The sequence below is a fragment of the Poecilia latipinna genome, unplaced genomic scaffold, assembly GCF_001443285.1.
Source record: "Poecilia latipinna isolate Pla-1442-1.1 unplaced genomic scaffold, P_latipinna-1.0 Scaffold921, whole genome shotgun sequence".
Lineage (NCBI taxonomy): Eukaryota > Metazoa > Chordata > Actinopteri > Cyprinodontiformes > Poeciliidae > Poecilia > Poecilia latipinna.
The window spans coordinates 89,084-104,837 of NW_015113537.1; the positions used below are offsets into that span (position 1 = coordinate 89,084).

The 15,754-nt window shown below is 40.4% G+C and overlaps 1 protein-coding gene across 2 annotated transcripts in view; it reads left to right on the top strand.

Annotated features, from left to right (window-relative positions):
- Window positions 1-15,754, top strand: part of tbc1d22a (TBC1 domain family, member 22a) — a 136,858-nt gene that overhangs the window by 7,425 nt on the left and 113,679 nt on the right. For both annotated transcript variants that reach the window (XM_015049043.1, XM_015049042.1), the window contains exons 3-5: window positions 1,925-2,108; window positions 2,977-3,223; window positions 5,712-5,894. In XM_015049043.1, coding sequence (XP_014904529.1) covers window positions 1,925-2,108; window positions 2,977-3,223; window positions 5,712-5,894 — 614 coding nt within the window. The remainder of the gene's footprint in view (window positions 1-1,924; window positions 2,109-2,976; window positions 3,224-5,711; window positions 5,895-15,754) is intronic.

A 15,754-nucleotide genomic window follows, 5' to 3' on the forward strand; every position in this document is an offset into this window, starting at 1 on the left:
AAAAAAAAAAATAAAAATGGGACCTTTTTTTTTTTTTTTTTTTTTTTTTTTTTTTTTCTAATGGAAATAAATATTTTAACACTTTAATAACACGAAGGCCTTTGGAGCACGACTCCATATACAGATGATGTCATGCTGAACTGCAGAGTACAATTAATTTATTATAATATATATTCATATATTTCTAATATTAATATAGAATTCAGTTGGACTTGTGCTCACATAGAAAAGTGAGATTTCCAGCTGCTTCTATTCACTACTGTGGTTTTACAGCAGGCGCTACGCGGCTGCCTGGCCTTTTATTGTGTCTGAGAGAAACACGAGTGCAGACGCTTATTTGCATCAGAGCAACGACGCTGGTCAAAACCAGAGGAGAAACGATGCTTGCCTGAAGGCTGGTGGAGTTAAAGTTATGTCTCCATGTTTGTTTCTCTCCCAACTGGGAAAACCCCCATAAATTTCTTCAACATATGAACTTTTGTTTTATATTGAAGCCACAGTTTGGTATTCCCGGCTTCACATTTTCAATCATCGTTAAGTTTAAGCTGCATTCTCTTTGATTTATGTCATTTGCATGTTTTATTTAATGATATTCTACTTTTTTTATACTTACTAATGTGGATAAGAAGGCTGAATTCAATCAAAAATATGAAATATTCTAAAGTAATTCCCCTAGGAAGTGTGAACAGTACACAGGTTTCATTTTTGGTTTGTTTTGGCCTTCGTGCCTCAAGCCAGGCGTTCTGCTCTACGAATGAAGAAGTGATTTTTAAAATATCATCAAACTATGCATGGATTAATGCTGCCATTTAAGGAATTGAAAATCAAAACAACCTATTACCCATGCATGCAAAATGCAATTTGAAAAACAAATGTGATGCCGACATTGAGTAGAAATCAGTCGAAATATGAGAAACCGAAACTTTTACTAGCAGAGTGCAGAAGAATAATTCTTTAGTCAAGAACGTAGCACTTCTGAACACATTTTTGGCTTCCCACAAATAAATAAATGTGATTCATTTTACCAACATTACAAACAATTCTCTGTACAAACCAAACACTCTGCAAATAAGGATGTTCTGATGGATATAGAGTCTCATTTCAAAACATAATACATTCAATGGCATGTGTGTGCAGTTAATTAGCACGCAATGTTTGATCAGTATTACATGATCTTCATTAGCTTTGTGATAGCGTAGCTCATTGTTCAGTCTCCAATGACGTTCATGTGTCATCCCTTATTTGTTTTTATCGGCTTACGTTTTGTTCAAACACCAATGCTGAAATAATCACAGAATAGTGAATGGTTGTTGTTAAAGAAATGTTCTGATCTGCAGGATTTACTAGGTTTTATGTCTATTAACTGCAAGGACTAATAAGATTGGGCAAATTTGTTATCGCAGCGTCATAATGAGGTTTAATTTATAGAACTTGATGTCATTTGTGGTCTATAGTTAAATGATCACGCACATTATGAGTGTTTGATTTACACTCCTGCTGCTCTTGCGTTTGCTTTTTTATGATTTCTTTTCCTTTCTTTTCCACAAAGCAGTTTTTTTTTTTTTTTTTTTTGCATTTGTTTAAAAAAAGTGTAGGAGTGGTATCATTGTTGCTCAATTGTAATAAAATCAGGAACTAAAACAGACAGGAAATAAGCCTGACCTACATTTAATTTCCTACTGAGTTTGGACTTATTTGGAAGTAAAAACACAAACGTGTGCTACTAAAGCAAGTTCAACTGCAAACATTAACAGCAGATTAGCTGCTAAAATGTACATTTCTGCATTTATAAACTTCTATAGTTCTAATTTAGCTCTTCCATTGCCTCCTCGTATAACATCCCATTTGTTTTTTTGTTTTTTTTCTCTTTCTCCAACTCCTTGCCCCATCATCACCCACTCGTCCACTCTTGTGTGTCTTGCAGTCTAATCAAAGCAGGAAACAAACCCCCTCCAGCCACGCCAGGCAAGCCAAAGAAAGCCACCACCTTCCAGGAGTTCGAGAGCATCACCAGCGACGCCTGGGACGTCGGCGACGATGACGACGAGCTGCTGGCCATGGCTGCACAGAACCTTAACATTGAGGTTGTCATGGAGACGGCAAATAAGGTTGGACGGCGTTCACTAGATGTTTTCCCGCTTGAACCAAATACTTTGGTTTAGTTTGATGGTTTTGATCAGGTGTAGAGGTTTTAACTGTTTACACACTATTAAAACAACCACTAGGGTGTCTGCATATCCTTAAAAAGTAATAAAGCATTAAATTGTCTTAAATGAAATAAAAAGTGTCCTTAAATACATTAATCAGAGGTCTTAAATTTTGAACTGACAGCAGTATTTAATAGCGCCAATAAAATCCAAAATAAGACTTTCAATCAGGCAAAAGGTTGAGTCGCCTACAGACGACTTCTGTACTCAAGATGGCTGAAGCTACCTTCAACTAACTCTAATTAGCTGCTGATAACAAATTTTACTGGACGATAAATAGTGTTATTGCGATAAACGATAGTGTTGTTTTGAGACCATTTTCAAGTAACATTATTGTAATGGCATAATTCTCATATTTCAAACTTTCAATTCTAATGAACATTTAACACTGGAACTGGAAGACATCTTAAATATCCAAAATAAATAAACACCACAACAGAAACGTCAAATAAAATGAATTATGAAGTCTAAACTTTTGTGAACAAAATTATCGTTCAAAAAAAGGTGATTGTTGAGCTCTGGCACCAGGCTTAAATATTGAAGAATTTTATTTAAACAAAGTTGTTACTGTGGAGGGAAAAAGGGTCAATATCTATTGCTGATCTCACAAGTAGTACATTCTTTTTTACATTTCCGTCAAGGTGCAGGTCTTACATTTCACTTATTAGAGTCTTAAAACATATCTAAAAGTCTTTCCAAAGTGCTTTTATTTCCCCAGCCTTTTTTTCGCTCCTCAGCGTTGCTCATTGCTTTCCTGTTCTCCGCGCAGGTGATTGAGAATCACAGCAAGCAGCAGGAGAGACAGAGGCAAGACGACACGACGGAGCCGGGTCAGGGAGAGGAAGACGCACAGGAGGAGGTGGCGGCGGAGGAGTTGGAGGAGGAAGATGAGTATCTCAGAGTGGAGGAAGTAGAGGCAATCAGTCCTGATGCATCATTTGCCTCTCAGAGCAGCCCTTACGCTGATAGCCGTCTGGTGAAATCCCACAGTGAAGCTCCGATTGGGTCACCTAGAGGTGAGTGAACAACACACTTAATCTACAAAAGGGTTCTTTTTTCCACACTCACCTGTTTGAAATGATTTGGACAATAAAGTTTGAACTTAAATATACATATTTGTTAAACTAATGCATAAATGAACTGATGGGTGATACAAATGCACACTTAAAAAGGGATAAAAATGTTTGTTTTTTCCAGCATTTAAAGCATCCTTAGAAAGTCTTAGATGCATGCATCTAAAATTAAGACCTTTAAATGTTTTAAATTCATTTAATAAAGTAAGTTGGCCTTTAATAAGTTAACCATAGTCCTGTAAAGACAAAATTTATCTGATACATTCTATTATTTTATTTTATTTTTGTCAGGCAAAAGTTTGAGTCACACTCAGACATAAACATTATACATTTACTTATGTATATGATTTCTATGGTTGAGGCTACAGCTAACTCAATGCTATCATACCCATGCTAGCTAGCATGGGTCTAGCTAGCATGGGTATGCTAGCTATATCCATTTGTGCCTATCTTGGGTAAGTGCAAATTTATCAACATTTGGCTGGATGAAGTTTGTACATGTTTGTGGAGAAATAGATCTTAAATTCCTTTCATGAGGGGCTTAAAAAAGTCTTAAATTTGAGTTGGTGAAACCTGCAAAAATACTTTAATGAATCCTGTGCCTGAGGCAAACAGATATCCAAACCCTGCAGAAACATAATAAAATATACTAATGGAAATAAATTAAAAAGAAAAAGTAAAATCCTGCTCATTTATCTGCACTTCACCAGCGAGATAAAGGAGGCAGCACATGCCTTAATAACCCATCTGTGTATTTCCTCCTACTAATTTGAGAAATTAACCTGTTATATTAAACTAAAAAACATGGTTTAAGGTAGCATACATCTTAAATGACTCCCATCTTCCTGCCTCCTTTTGATCAGTTATCCGTTTTAACCAACAGCTTGATTTAATCTCATAACGTATCCTAGCGTGACTGCAGGAGTTGCTGTGTCACCAGACGGGACATTTTCCAAACGCCATATTTGTCTAGAGGAGGATATAAAGCCAGTTGGTGCGGCGGTGTGTCCGCCGTTGGCAGATGCAGATGTTCTGCCTGGTGAACATGGTGGCAGACCGTTTGCCTGGCTGTCTGGGCATCTGCTGTTCAGACTGCTTCTGCTGTTCGGAGACAGATCGCACAAGCATCCCCTTTACCTCCTGGCAGTTTAGACAGAGCCAGAGACACAAAGGGCTGCATAAGCTGCAGTGTTATTTTCTTATTATGGACTGTACTGCCCATAATTTGTCTGTTTTCCTTCCTCTCCTAATAGAAATGATTAATATAGTGCGCTGTGACAACATGTAAGCTTTAGCTACGTTCTCCAGCCGTTTTTCATTAAAGAGAATTTTCAAGATTGTATAAAGTATTGTTAAATGAGCTCACTAAGTTACAGAAAAACCGCTGCCTGCTTTAATGATCTTTTTTAATTTTTCTAAGTGCAAATAAAGCACTTGAGAACAGATTTGTGGCCTTTTATTTGTTCCTGTAAAAAGCAAATAAGATATTAAAATCGGCTACGCGCCAGTCCTCCTAATTGCCATGATGCGTTTGTGTAACTCTGCCTGCAGTAGAAGTGTTGCGGTTTTGTTCCAGCTCTTGGCAGATTGCCCGTGTGTGAACTTCAGTAAGTGTGTATCCTGACAGAAGGAAGATGGCTTCTAATGTGAAAGTCTGGAACAATCTGGCTTGATTTCTGTCCCTTTGCGTATGTTTGACCTGTGTGGAAACATGTGACGCCTTGTAAACAGAACGAATGAATGATAGAAGATGATCTTTTTATGAGATGCTTCTACATATGTCACACCTGGGATAGAAACTATTTTGAAACTAAACCATAAACTTTGCAAAAGGTTTTCCTAACCCTTGGACATTTCCACATTTTATCATGTTGCAACTATAAACATCAATTTATTTTATTGGGATTTTATTGAATAGACCAACAAAAAGTAGCACTTCAACATTGTACCTTTGCTCTAATAGCAGAAAATGAAATCCAGCAAAATGAAGTCACATTTTTGGAGTGTGCAACATGTGGATGAATTGTCACACCTGAGCTGAGTTATCGTAGCCATCTTGACTTTTTATTTATAAAAAAAAATGTTTATAATATGTAGGATTGCAAGTTATTTTACCGGTTATTCTGATACGAACATTGATAATTTCAATAATCGATTAATCACAATTAATCCGATTAATTGTTTCAGCCTTTGAAATATGTATGATTTTCACTCTTTGTGTTGGTTTATCACACAAAATCCCTGTAAAACGCATCGAAGTTTGTGGTCGTAATGTGAAAACCTTCACAGAGGAAGAAAACAAGTCGCTGTGCAACGATCTGCCGGCTATAATTAAGTTCCACTTACAGCCGGCAAAAGGTGTCCGCATTATCTGAAATAGCTCTGGGTTTACGTAACCGGTCTCTTTATCTCGTCTCCATCCCTCAACCAGATGCAGCGGGCGAGCGCCCCGGCCTCCACAGACAGAGGTCTCTGCCCCATCGGCCGCCCGTCATCCCATTAGTGGCTCGCATGGCTGACCAGAACACATCTGGCACCCCGGCCATGACCGAGAGGGAAGCATCCCGCCTGGATAAGTTCAAACAGTTGCTGGCGGGGCCCAACACAGATCTGGGTAAGCGATAGTCAAAGCCAGCAGCCTCCACTTATCTGTCAGAGTCTGCGTCGCAAGCCTTTCGGTCACCACGGCCGTTCCGACTATCTCATTATTCCTCACTAATTGTCTGGTTTTTATCCTTTTCTTTACCTTTTTAAAAGCTCTCTCTCTCTCACTTCTTCATTTCCTTGTATCCTTTGCTTTTCACTCCGTCTGCCAGCTGTGCTGAGCTATTAACGATGTAGCGTGTTGGTGTTGGTGGTGTGGGGGGGAGGAGTCATTCAGCCATCTGGACATGCAGATTAGAAACACCAGCAACAACAAAAGCAAATGACAGGCCTTTGTTCTACCCAAACGACAGGCCTTTATTGTTCATCAAGCCCCAGAGACTTTACTACCCCAGTGGCCTGGAAACTCCTCCAGATCTTTTCCTATTTACAGTTCACTTTGTGTCCTTTGAAACAAACTTTGGATCACTAGAACAGTAGCTTGTTGCATTGAGTCCTTCATTGATGATCGACATCATGATGATGCAGCCATCCTTACTGAAGTTTAAAGATTGAAGTTTAAGCTTTTGTCTCTTCTTTTTTGAAGATCCACACTCTAAGAACCCTCCATAAAACGTGGCTTTACTATTATTTTTCAATCTGACACAGATTCCAATTTAATGCTGACTTTAGCATCTTGTTTTTGTGATTAGTGCTGTTTAAGCTAAACTGGTGTATTCTGTGTGACCCTTACATTAATTTTGAAATTTCCAAAAGGCCACCAACATTTCTAATTCTGTGTTGTTCCATGATAAAGATTGAAATATCCAACACAGCAAAGTTGCTCTAGTAAGTCCAGCCTTCTGGTTGCCTGCTGAAAGTCTTGCTCTCTCTCACTGTCTTGTAGCCCAAATGAACCTCAAAAACCTGTTGTAGGAAATGATTTTACACATTTTTCCTTTTCATTTTTAAAATTTTTTCATTTTTACTGTACTCAAAACATAAGCTTCATTTTGCATATACAAATCTCTTATTTGTTTCTTTCTTTGCTCAACATACAGAAAGCAAAAAGTGCAACACTTTGCAGGTGAATATTATGTTGTGTGCTTGTCTGAAAATCTGCGATATGCCAAGTATAAAGTTGATGTGAGACATTTTAAATCACTCTTTGTTCATAAGAATTGAACAGTAAACTTCTTAAACATTTATTTTTTCCAATCTAGATTTTATATAGAGATAGTAGGTCAGTCTTATGTGACTGTTTTTGCTGAGCACACGATGCATTTGTTCTGTTTTAAAACACATCTTTTTAAGCGGTAGGGCTATTAAGCAAACATAAAGTTCATAAAATGTATCCACAAACCCAGATTGGCCAATTTAACACAATATGACTCAACCCAGTCCAAGTATTTTGTTTGAAACTGACTCAGTGATGAATTGTCAGAACTGAATGGTTCACCCAAAAAGGTGCAAAGAGCACATTTGCTACAGATTACTTCAAACAATTTTTCTTTTCTCTGTGGCCATTTTGGATTTAATGACTTGATGATTAACTTTTCTGTAATTCTTTCACTATGAAATGTTCATAAATTAACCTTACTGATTTTGACATATTAGAAACTAAACACACGATCATTTGCGGTGAAAACACAGCTAAGAATTGTGGTAACAAAATGGGTCAATGGTTTGTCTTTACCATCCTTCAATTAGTTTTACATTCCATTTGCTCATCTTCCATTCATCAATCTGTTACACTTAAAATTTTTAAAGATTTTGTAGAAGGTCTAAGCTTTGTTAAATTCTCTTCAGTAAAATTATAGTGAACCTTTGGATTTTTTTTTAACTGGACAAAAACAGCTTGAGAACTTTAATTCGAGTCGATTAAAGGACAGATACTGAATTGTCGCATGAAAATCTTTAGGAAACCTGAGAGGAACTATCGTATGCTGATGTTGCAGGGAAGATTTGAGTGAAATCCAACTGATTTTTTTCCGTCTACTCCGTTGTCGCTCTACTTCACAATGAGTGAACACACTACAAAAAACTCATCTGTGTACAGTTGAACCAAACATCTGTTATTTTACATCCAGCTCGCTCCTTTGGTCTCAGCTTGCGCACATGAAGAGTTGCTGCCAAGCTTCCAAACCGTAAACTCTAATTTTGATTCGCGGGACAGTCTTCCTTCCTCGTTGCGTGAGACTTTTCCAAGCAAAGCGAAAAGGGGTTCGCTCATCCTCAGCGCTAGTCAACAGCGGTCATCGTCGGCTCAAGCAAAGTGCATCTGGTACATCAGCGGCCCGTCTTGAGACGTCAACCTTCATTAGGGTCTGCCAGGCTTCACATGCTGACCGTCTAATTTTAGTTTGTCTCTGCGCCATGATTAGATGGCCCAGAACAGACGAGCCAGGCAGCCGGGCCGCTGGCAGCATGAAAGATGAACTTCATTCAGGGGACATAATTAAGTGAAGGATTGGAGGAGGGCGGCGCTGCAATGTGATCTGGTTGGTGGAGGGAGGGCGAGAGAGAAGGATGGGGGAAGATAAGATGGAATGAAACTTTAATGATCCCTTTGGGGAAATTGGGTCATGGGCAAGACCAAAGATCGGGTCAGAGATGGGAATTTAAACAGTCCAAAGAGCGGTAATGCGACCCGCCGAGGGCACCGTTTTATTTGGTAAATGGTGCCGCCGCTTGCTTTGTGGTAAAATCAAAGAGGCACAAAGCTTTAACGGCAACAATCACATTTTCAAATCAAAGTTTCCGATTGCTGTTGGTGGCACGCGAACGCTCCTCTAAACACACCCGCAGGCCTTCTCAGCAGGGACTGTCCTTGCTCAAAGGACGAGGGCTGGAAAGAGCCGTTAGCCGTTTTCTTTCTCGGAGAGGTGTAATTAATTACACAGGGAGCAGTGTGTTTTGGACCAGAGCCCTCACACTGATTGGCTGTACAAGCATTCAGATCCATATCTGCGCCTGTCAGATTTCCTTCACATCTTTTGCTTTGGCACCATCATGCTGTCTCTCCGCTGAGCCTTGCGACAGGTTGTGACAGCAGTCTGTTTAGCATGTAAGGTCATTTAAAAAGGTGATGACCCGAATGCGCGCGCGCGAGAGGAGGGTGATTGATGTCGGGTTGATCTCTGCTAATTATTCGTGATATCCCGAGGCGAGTGTGTCTGTTGAGCGAAGCCGAACGGGTCGCCCGCTAAGTGGGCAGAGGCAGACATGTGGACTTTCAGGTTGTTGGGTTAGCGGAAATGCTTAAAGAAATAAAAACTGCACAGGCTGCAACATGTTCTGCTCAGGGCTTGTTTGTGATTGACCAACACAAACATAAGTGTTGAAATTCTTTCAAAGAAATGTGTTTTTTTTGCGTTCACCCTGGATTGCTCCAACATGAGTATAGAAACCTAAATAAATTCATTGTTGCTCTGCTTTTGTGTTTGTGAGTGCTGGCGTGGCGACAGGTGAATTTCTGTCCCTGGAAGACATGTTAAATATCCAAAATAAATAAGCAAAGCAACAGAAACAAGTCAAATGAATTCTGAAGCCTCCGTCTTTCAAAAAAGGGATAGTTGAGACCAAAGCAGCAGACTCAAGACCAGTTTTGGTAGAAAGAGAGAGAGAAAAGAAAGACGATAAATCAAACCTTAGTTTATAATGCAATTAATTAATTCATTGTTTGTTTATTATGACAGGCCTAGGTCTGGGTTCAGTTGAAGTGAACTTTAGTGCGGTTTGAATGCATATGTGGATCCACAGCGGATGGGAGACTGCTCCAAAAGCAGCGTACTATAGCGCATGGAATTCTGGGTAAATGCATCTAAAACAAATTTGGGTAAAGACGAGAGAAATTTGGGTAAAGACGAGAGAAATGCTACAACCGCTAAAATCTGTCACTACTCCATTTCTGTTTGTTTTGTGTAATAGGAAGTTGTGCAGAAGTTCTCATGTTTGACAGTGCAGTGTGTGAAAGCAAACCTCAACAGCTTAAAATGTGGCAAATGTTGCAGTTTTGGTCGCCAATCAAACTAATCTTCTGGACTATCAGGTGAGAAGATAATGGAAAAGTCCAGAGTGTTTTTATTTCAAGTTTGGAAACGTCTCTTCCCTTTGAACCATTGGTTCTGCTAGCAGACTTTCCACCTGAGCTGGGGATTCATACAGCTCCTCCAGCATCACCACGTGCCTTTTGGGCATTGGATTTAACCTCCAGCCTGTGGGATCTTGGGCTATTGTTTCCTAACCTATGTCAAATGTAACTACATATTTTGGTAGTACAGAAAGGCTGTGTTTTAATTGGGCACCAGTTTTGATGCAGTTATATTACAAAGTAAGGAGTCATATTTTAATCAGACGTTTTTGCCTCGGTGTGGATTTCTATCCATTAGTTTCCACCTTTTTGTGTGTGTGTTGTTGTTTTTTTTTAACAAAAATTACGCATGTGTGTACCTTTTTTATTTTAATTTAATTTTTTTTTTGTTTTTTTTTTGTTTTTTTTTTTTGATCGATTCCAATAATTGATCAAAAAGGCTGGATGGTATCTCTACCATTCAGCTTTAAAGGCTGGATGGCAGAGATGCTGCTGTTGCCATGGTGATGGTCCATTCTCCTCTCTTCTCGCCTTGCAATTTATTTCCTCCCTCTCTTACACTTTGCCCTTTTGATCAGTTTGTCTCGTTTTAATCTCCCTTTCGTACATTGTCTCGGCCTCTGACTTGTCCCACCTTCCCACCCCCTCCCATCCCTTCCGCCGCGCGTGAGGCAGAGCCCACCTCGCGCACGCGTGCGTACTCCCACACATGTTCACGGACATCTGTGACAAACGAGGATGAAAATCAGAAGAAAACAGCAACGGAAAACTCGCTCCCATTTATTCATGCTGACAAGAACTTTCCTCTCTCGGTGCCTCCGCTGCCCGTCAGTGCGCCTCCAGCCTCTGTTGGGGGTGCTGCAGCTCTTTGTTAGTGCCGCAGCTGCTCAGCGAGCTGCTCCCTCACCGCGCCCGCTCAGGAGGGCCCGCCGCTCGCCACCCGACGGGGCTTGCCACCGAGCGCCGCTCGCAAAGTTATTAGATGCCATCAAAGTGTGAAGCGCCGATGTAATTCAATTAACTCCGTCCTAATGGCTCGCCTTAAAGCGACGTCCATGTGCGGCGGTGTCACTGGTGTGTGTCGTGGGTCCCGAGCGTGACGCGATAAAGCAGAATTAGAGGAAGTAGATGGGTCTCTTTCTCTTTCCCTGCGTGAGGGCATCATTTAGGCCCGTTTGATCAGTGCAACAAGAAAAAAGGAAGCCGAAATGCTTTGTAGCTTCTGTTCTCTCTGATAGGGTACATCCTTTAAAGTAAATGCTGAGATAACACACACTCATTATATATATATATATATATATATATATATTTAACTTTCTTGTATGAAACTGCCCTCTCTGTGTTCTTGGTTGTAATAACCACACAAAGGCACATGATGGCCGTGCCTACGTGTGGGCGCTCGCTGCCTCCGAGCACATCCCCAGGCGGAACACCTGACATAATAAGGTTGGTCCGACCACCAGCTGTCTCCTGTGTCAGAATCCTCCCAGACTGTCTGCCTCGGTTTATTCATACGTTACACCATGTGGTCTTCTGAGAAATGTTTTTTTTTTTCCCATTCTCTTCCTCTTTAATTAGCTTCACTGGACACAATCCCAGTGGTTAAAGTGCCACTTTTGGTGCAGGAGGAGAGATTTTTCAGTCAAAGTCAAGTTGGGCTTAAATGTTTCTTAATTTCACATCCTTTAAAGGAATGACTCTATGTGGTGGCACGATGAGAAAAAGACAAAAAATTTTTATTTTTTTTTACCTTTTCAGCAACTTAAGTGGTGTTCAGTTTTATTTTGTTGACTTTATTCTTCTTCAGACTCATGGTATACCTAATATTACCTAATTATTTAGTTCAACACCACTAGTTGCATGTCTGTATGCTGATTTCTGTGAAGAGTTTTACAAGCACCATATTTAATAAAAAAAAAATACCATGAACTTACAGTATTTACAGAAAGGATAATAACTCCATTTTTTTTTTATTAATTTGGGGGCATCATTCCTACTTTTTCAGTCATAATATAGTTATTACTATACTTATGATGATGAGGTCTTTTTACAGCTTAATATATACATTTTAGGACAAATATAACGTGAACCACTTCCACCTAAATTAGAAATAGTTTAAGTAATATGGCTGGGCCAGCTTCAAATAATTGACTGTGCACATCATTATTTCATTCCAATAATAAAAAAATGTTCTTCACACACACGGACACACACTCTCATCTATGTCCAGTGTCCTCTTGCAGCCATCTGGGCCATCCATCAGGCGTCCTGCGTAGGTATAAACCAGGAAGGGAGTATCTTTTTATTTTTTTAAATTCTTTTATATACAGGAGTCCCATTAGTTTACGAGCCGTCTGCTCCCAGGCGCTTTGGTTTTGTCCTTTAGATGAGTCGGACCATTCAGGACTCTCACAAAGCGTTCAAGGTTTATTGGATGGAGGCTGGAGTTTATTAATACATCGCATGATAAAGGTGTCCCTCCTGATTGTATTGTGTTTTTGTTTTTTTTAAATAAATAAAATGTATCCAGATGATGCTGGAGCGGTGTAACAGAACAATGTTCACAATCAAAACTCATTCAAGGGTTATGGACGCCTCTCATCACCACCATCTATTGCACTGGACTTTTCCTAACACTACTACTTCTCTCTCTAACTCGTTTGTTGAAACTTTACTTCTAAACTCAGAACTCGGTACGAATCCACCGATTTCAGTTCGAGCTAGCATTAGGATGGGCTTAGGAAGCTCTGCCCGCCCAACGCGCCTCTACTCCACGTGTGTGTGGCGTCCTCATGCGTAAATGTGTGTGTTGTAGCGTACCGTGTGCTGTTTTGCCCCAGTAGTCGCGCTCCGTATGAATGATGCTTGAATAGTGCATGGCTCCGGCCTGCCAACTGTCTTCCCGCGTGCTCCTGTCAGCTTCCTGCTCAGGCAGCACTGACTGACAGCGCTTCCTCCATTCCTCCCAGTCTTCCGTTCTTACTGGCCTTCACAGGATCGTGCACACCGGTGAGGCAGGTTGACTGACTGACAGGAAGACATAGAAGAGGCGCAGAGACACTCTTTGACCTATGCTCTTAAAGTCGTGTGGCAAGAGAAGATGTTCCATAGCAACGCAAGTTAATTTTGTTCATGTTTGGATTCTAATGCAGCTGGGAGAAGCTTTCCTCAACTTGTTAGAGCATCAAAGGTGCTGACTAACCTTGACTTTAACTAGATACATTAACGGAGTAGTTTTTAATAAAGCTATGTCTTGATTAACCCACCAGACAATCACCAACCTAGTTGTTGTTGTTCTTTTTGGCAAAGTGTAGAAATTCAAGTCGGATTACTTTTAAATCATATTTGATAAATTCAGCAGTTTTTATAACAACTAAATAGTAATAGTTGCTTGAATGTGCTTTAAAATGGCACTATATTGCTTTTAAAACACATACTGCTCCTTTAATCAAGACAGATTGAGTTGCGGTGGAGGGGGGGGGGATTTCTGTAAACCTCATGACTTTTTGTGTGTGCATAGACAAGAATTTATTTACTTATGTATTTTTTTTTTGTCATAATCGAACCCAAATGCAAATGCTTCGCCCTCTGAATCTTTGAAGTGTCATTGAGCGTCCGATCGGTCAGACGGTCCCGCCTCAGAGCAGCTGTTGTTAGTGTTCAACACAAGGTACACGGTGTCCTAATCACCCCCCTGTGGTCCCCAGCTTAACTCCAGCCAAGACAAAGGGCACCCCTGCTTGGTCATGCATAATGGAATACAGTGTGGAGAGCAGACCTAACAGCAGCTGCCCTTGAGTCGCACATTAATGCTTTTACAGGTGTTTTTTTTTTTCTTTCAGGCCAGCGAGGGGAAGAAAGCTTCCTGCGGGGTTGAGGCTTTCTTGCTGGGCTAATTCCCCTGAGGCCTGTCCCCCTGCCAGCATGATAAACACCCACAAAACCGATCATACTAATTTCCAAAGAACGCGTATAATAATGACTCTCTGCCGGCCCCCGTGGGAAAACTTTGCAGTTGCTTGCCCCCGCTCGCATTACTCCGTATGTTTTGACATAATTGCCTGATGAGCGAATTGACTCCAAATTGAGTTTTAGTTTTTAATGAGTTCCCTTGTATTGTTTTCATAGAGGCATGATTTCAATTAGGAATTGTTTTTTTTTTTCTTTCCCCCTCTGTGTGTATGTATTACAACGCATAAAGAGAAGTGACAAATCCGTCAGCCGGAAGTGGCTCGTTTGCGTCGTTAACCAGAGGCGACGAGATCAGCCGGTCCCCTCCGTCACCTCTGGGACGGGCGCAGAAACTTTTTCGCCCACGTTATGACAAGCTATGCGCCGAGCAAAAAAAAGAATAGATTAATTTTCAAAATGTCACGAAATGCCTTTAATTCATTCCATTGGAGCAGGGGCTTGGCCGGATGTCTCATTCATAATGCACAAGAGATCGCACCAGAGTTGGACATGTTTTCTGAGAGATGAGCAAGTCTCACACTAATGAAACGACATCTGCAATTTAGCCTGGACGTCGACTGGGTTCATGTTGCCCTCTCTGTCTTTTTGCCCACTGAGGGGAAATAGAGTTTTGTTCCTTAAAAATTATTTGAACGTTTTTTTTTTTTTTTTTTTTGTCTTAAATGGGAAATATTTGGAAGAATATTTCCAAAATTCCCTGGTAAAACATTGATACCTTAAATGTTTAAGTTACTGAAATTCACATAGACAACCTCATTTGGAAAAGTTTCAAGGAAAAATCTAGAAGTTTAGGGACAAATCTTATAATGACACAATTTTATTTAATACAATTTAAATCTCAGTGCTACAAAGTGACAACAAAAGCATTAACCAAAGTAAAAATGATTAAAAACTAATTTAAAATATTAATCATAAGATTCAAGGACTTTAAAAAAAGAGAAAATTAGTTAAAATAAAAGACGGATGACCGAAACCAACTTCATCCTTGAACTTTATTTCAGTCAAAGTTCAAGGACAAACTGCAAATTGTTTTTGCAGAACAAGATGGTAGGACCCGGGTGGGCTGATGTCACTAAGAACCTTGGAAACGCAACGAGTGCAATGGTTAAAAAAAAATCCAGATTTTCCAGAAATTAGTTAAAACCAGAAAATTTGATTAATCCAGAGGTTCCCAAACTGTGGGGTGCGCCCCCTAGGGGGGGCTCCGTGTCATTGCAGGGAGGGCGCGGGGAGCCGTCTGGATGAAAAAAGAAAACAAAACATGAACACTGTATGCGCTGGGTTTTTACCTTAGAATGGCCAACTCTCTGTTATTCCTATGTCAATTTGATACAGTAGAGGCTTCCATCCACACGTCCCATATTTGTGTCCTCTGTCACTTTTATCAGCAGTTAAAACTGTTTCAGCCGTTGTTAACATGTTGTAACCTGTTTTTCCGAGCCGCCTTTAAACGCAACATGAGCGCTACTCACGCTGGGTTTCCACCTGTGAAGGAGACCTGCTGCTGCTGTGCGGAGCTATGCAGGTTTGTGTTAGAATCACGGCAGCAAACCAGCAAAATGCAAAGATCTTTTCAGTTTTTCCCCCAAACTAACCGACTGAGTTGAGTAAAGCTGTTGGATGCAGGTAATATTAGCTAAAAGATGACTAGCTAGCTAATATCAATACAGAACCTTAAGCTTAACAAGTAGCCTGTAGGCTACCAATGTTGGTGTCTATTTTCAGCTACGTACATTCATTTTGCCCCCAAAAAAGTCGATCCCCGTCACACGCGTCGTTTCAACCAGACAGCCATTTGTAATCCATAGGGGTGGCGCAGAAAATGT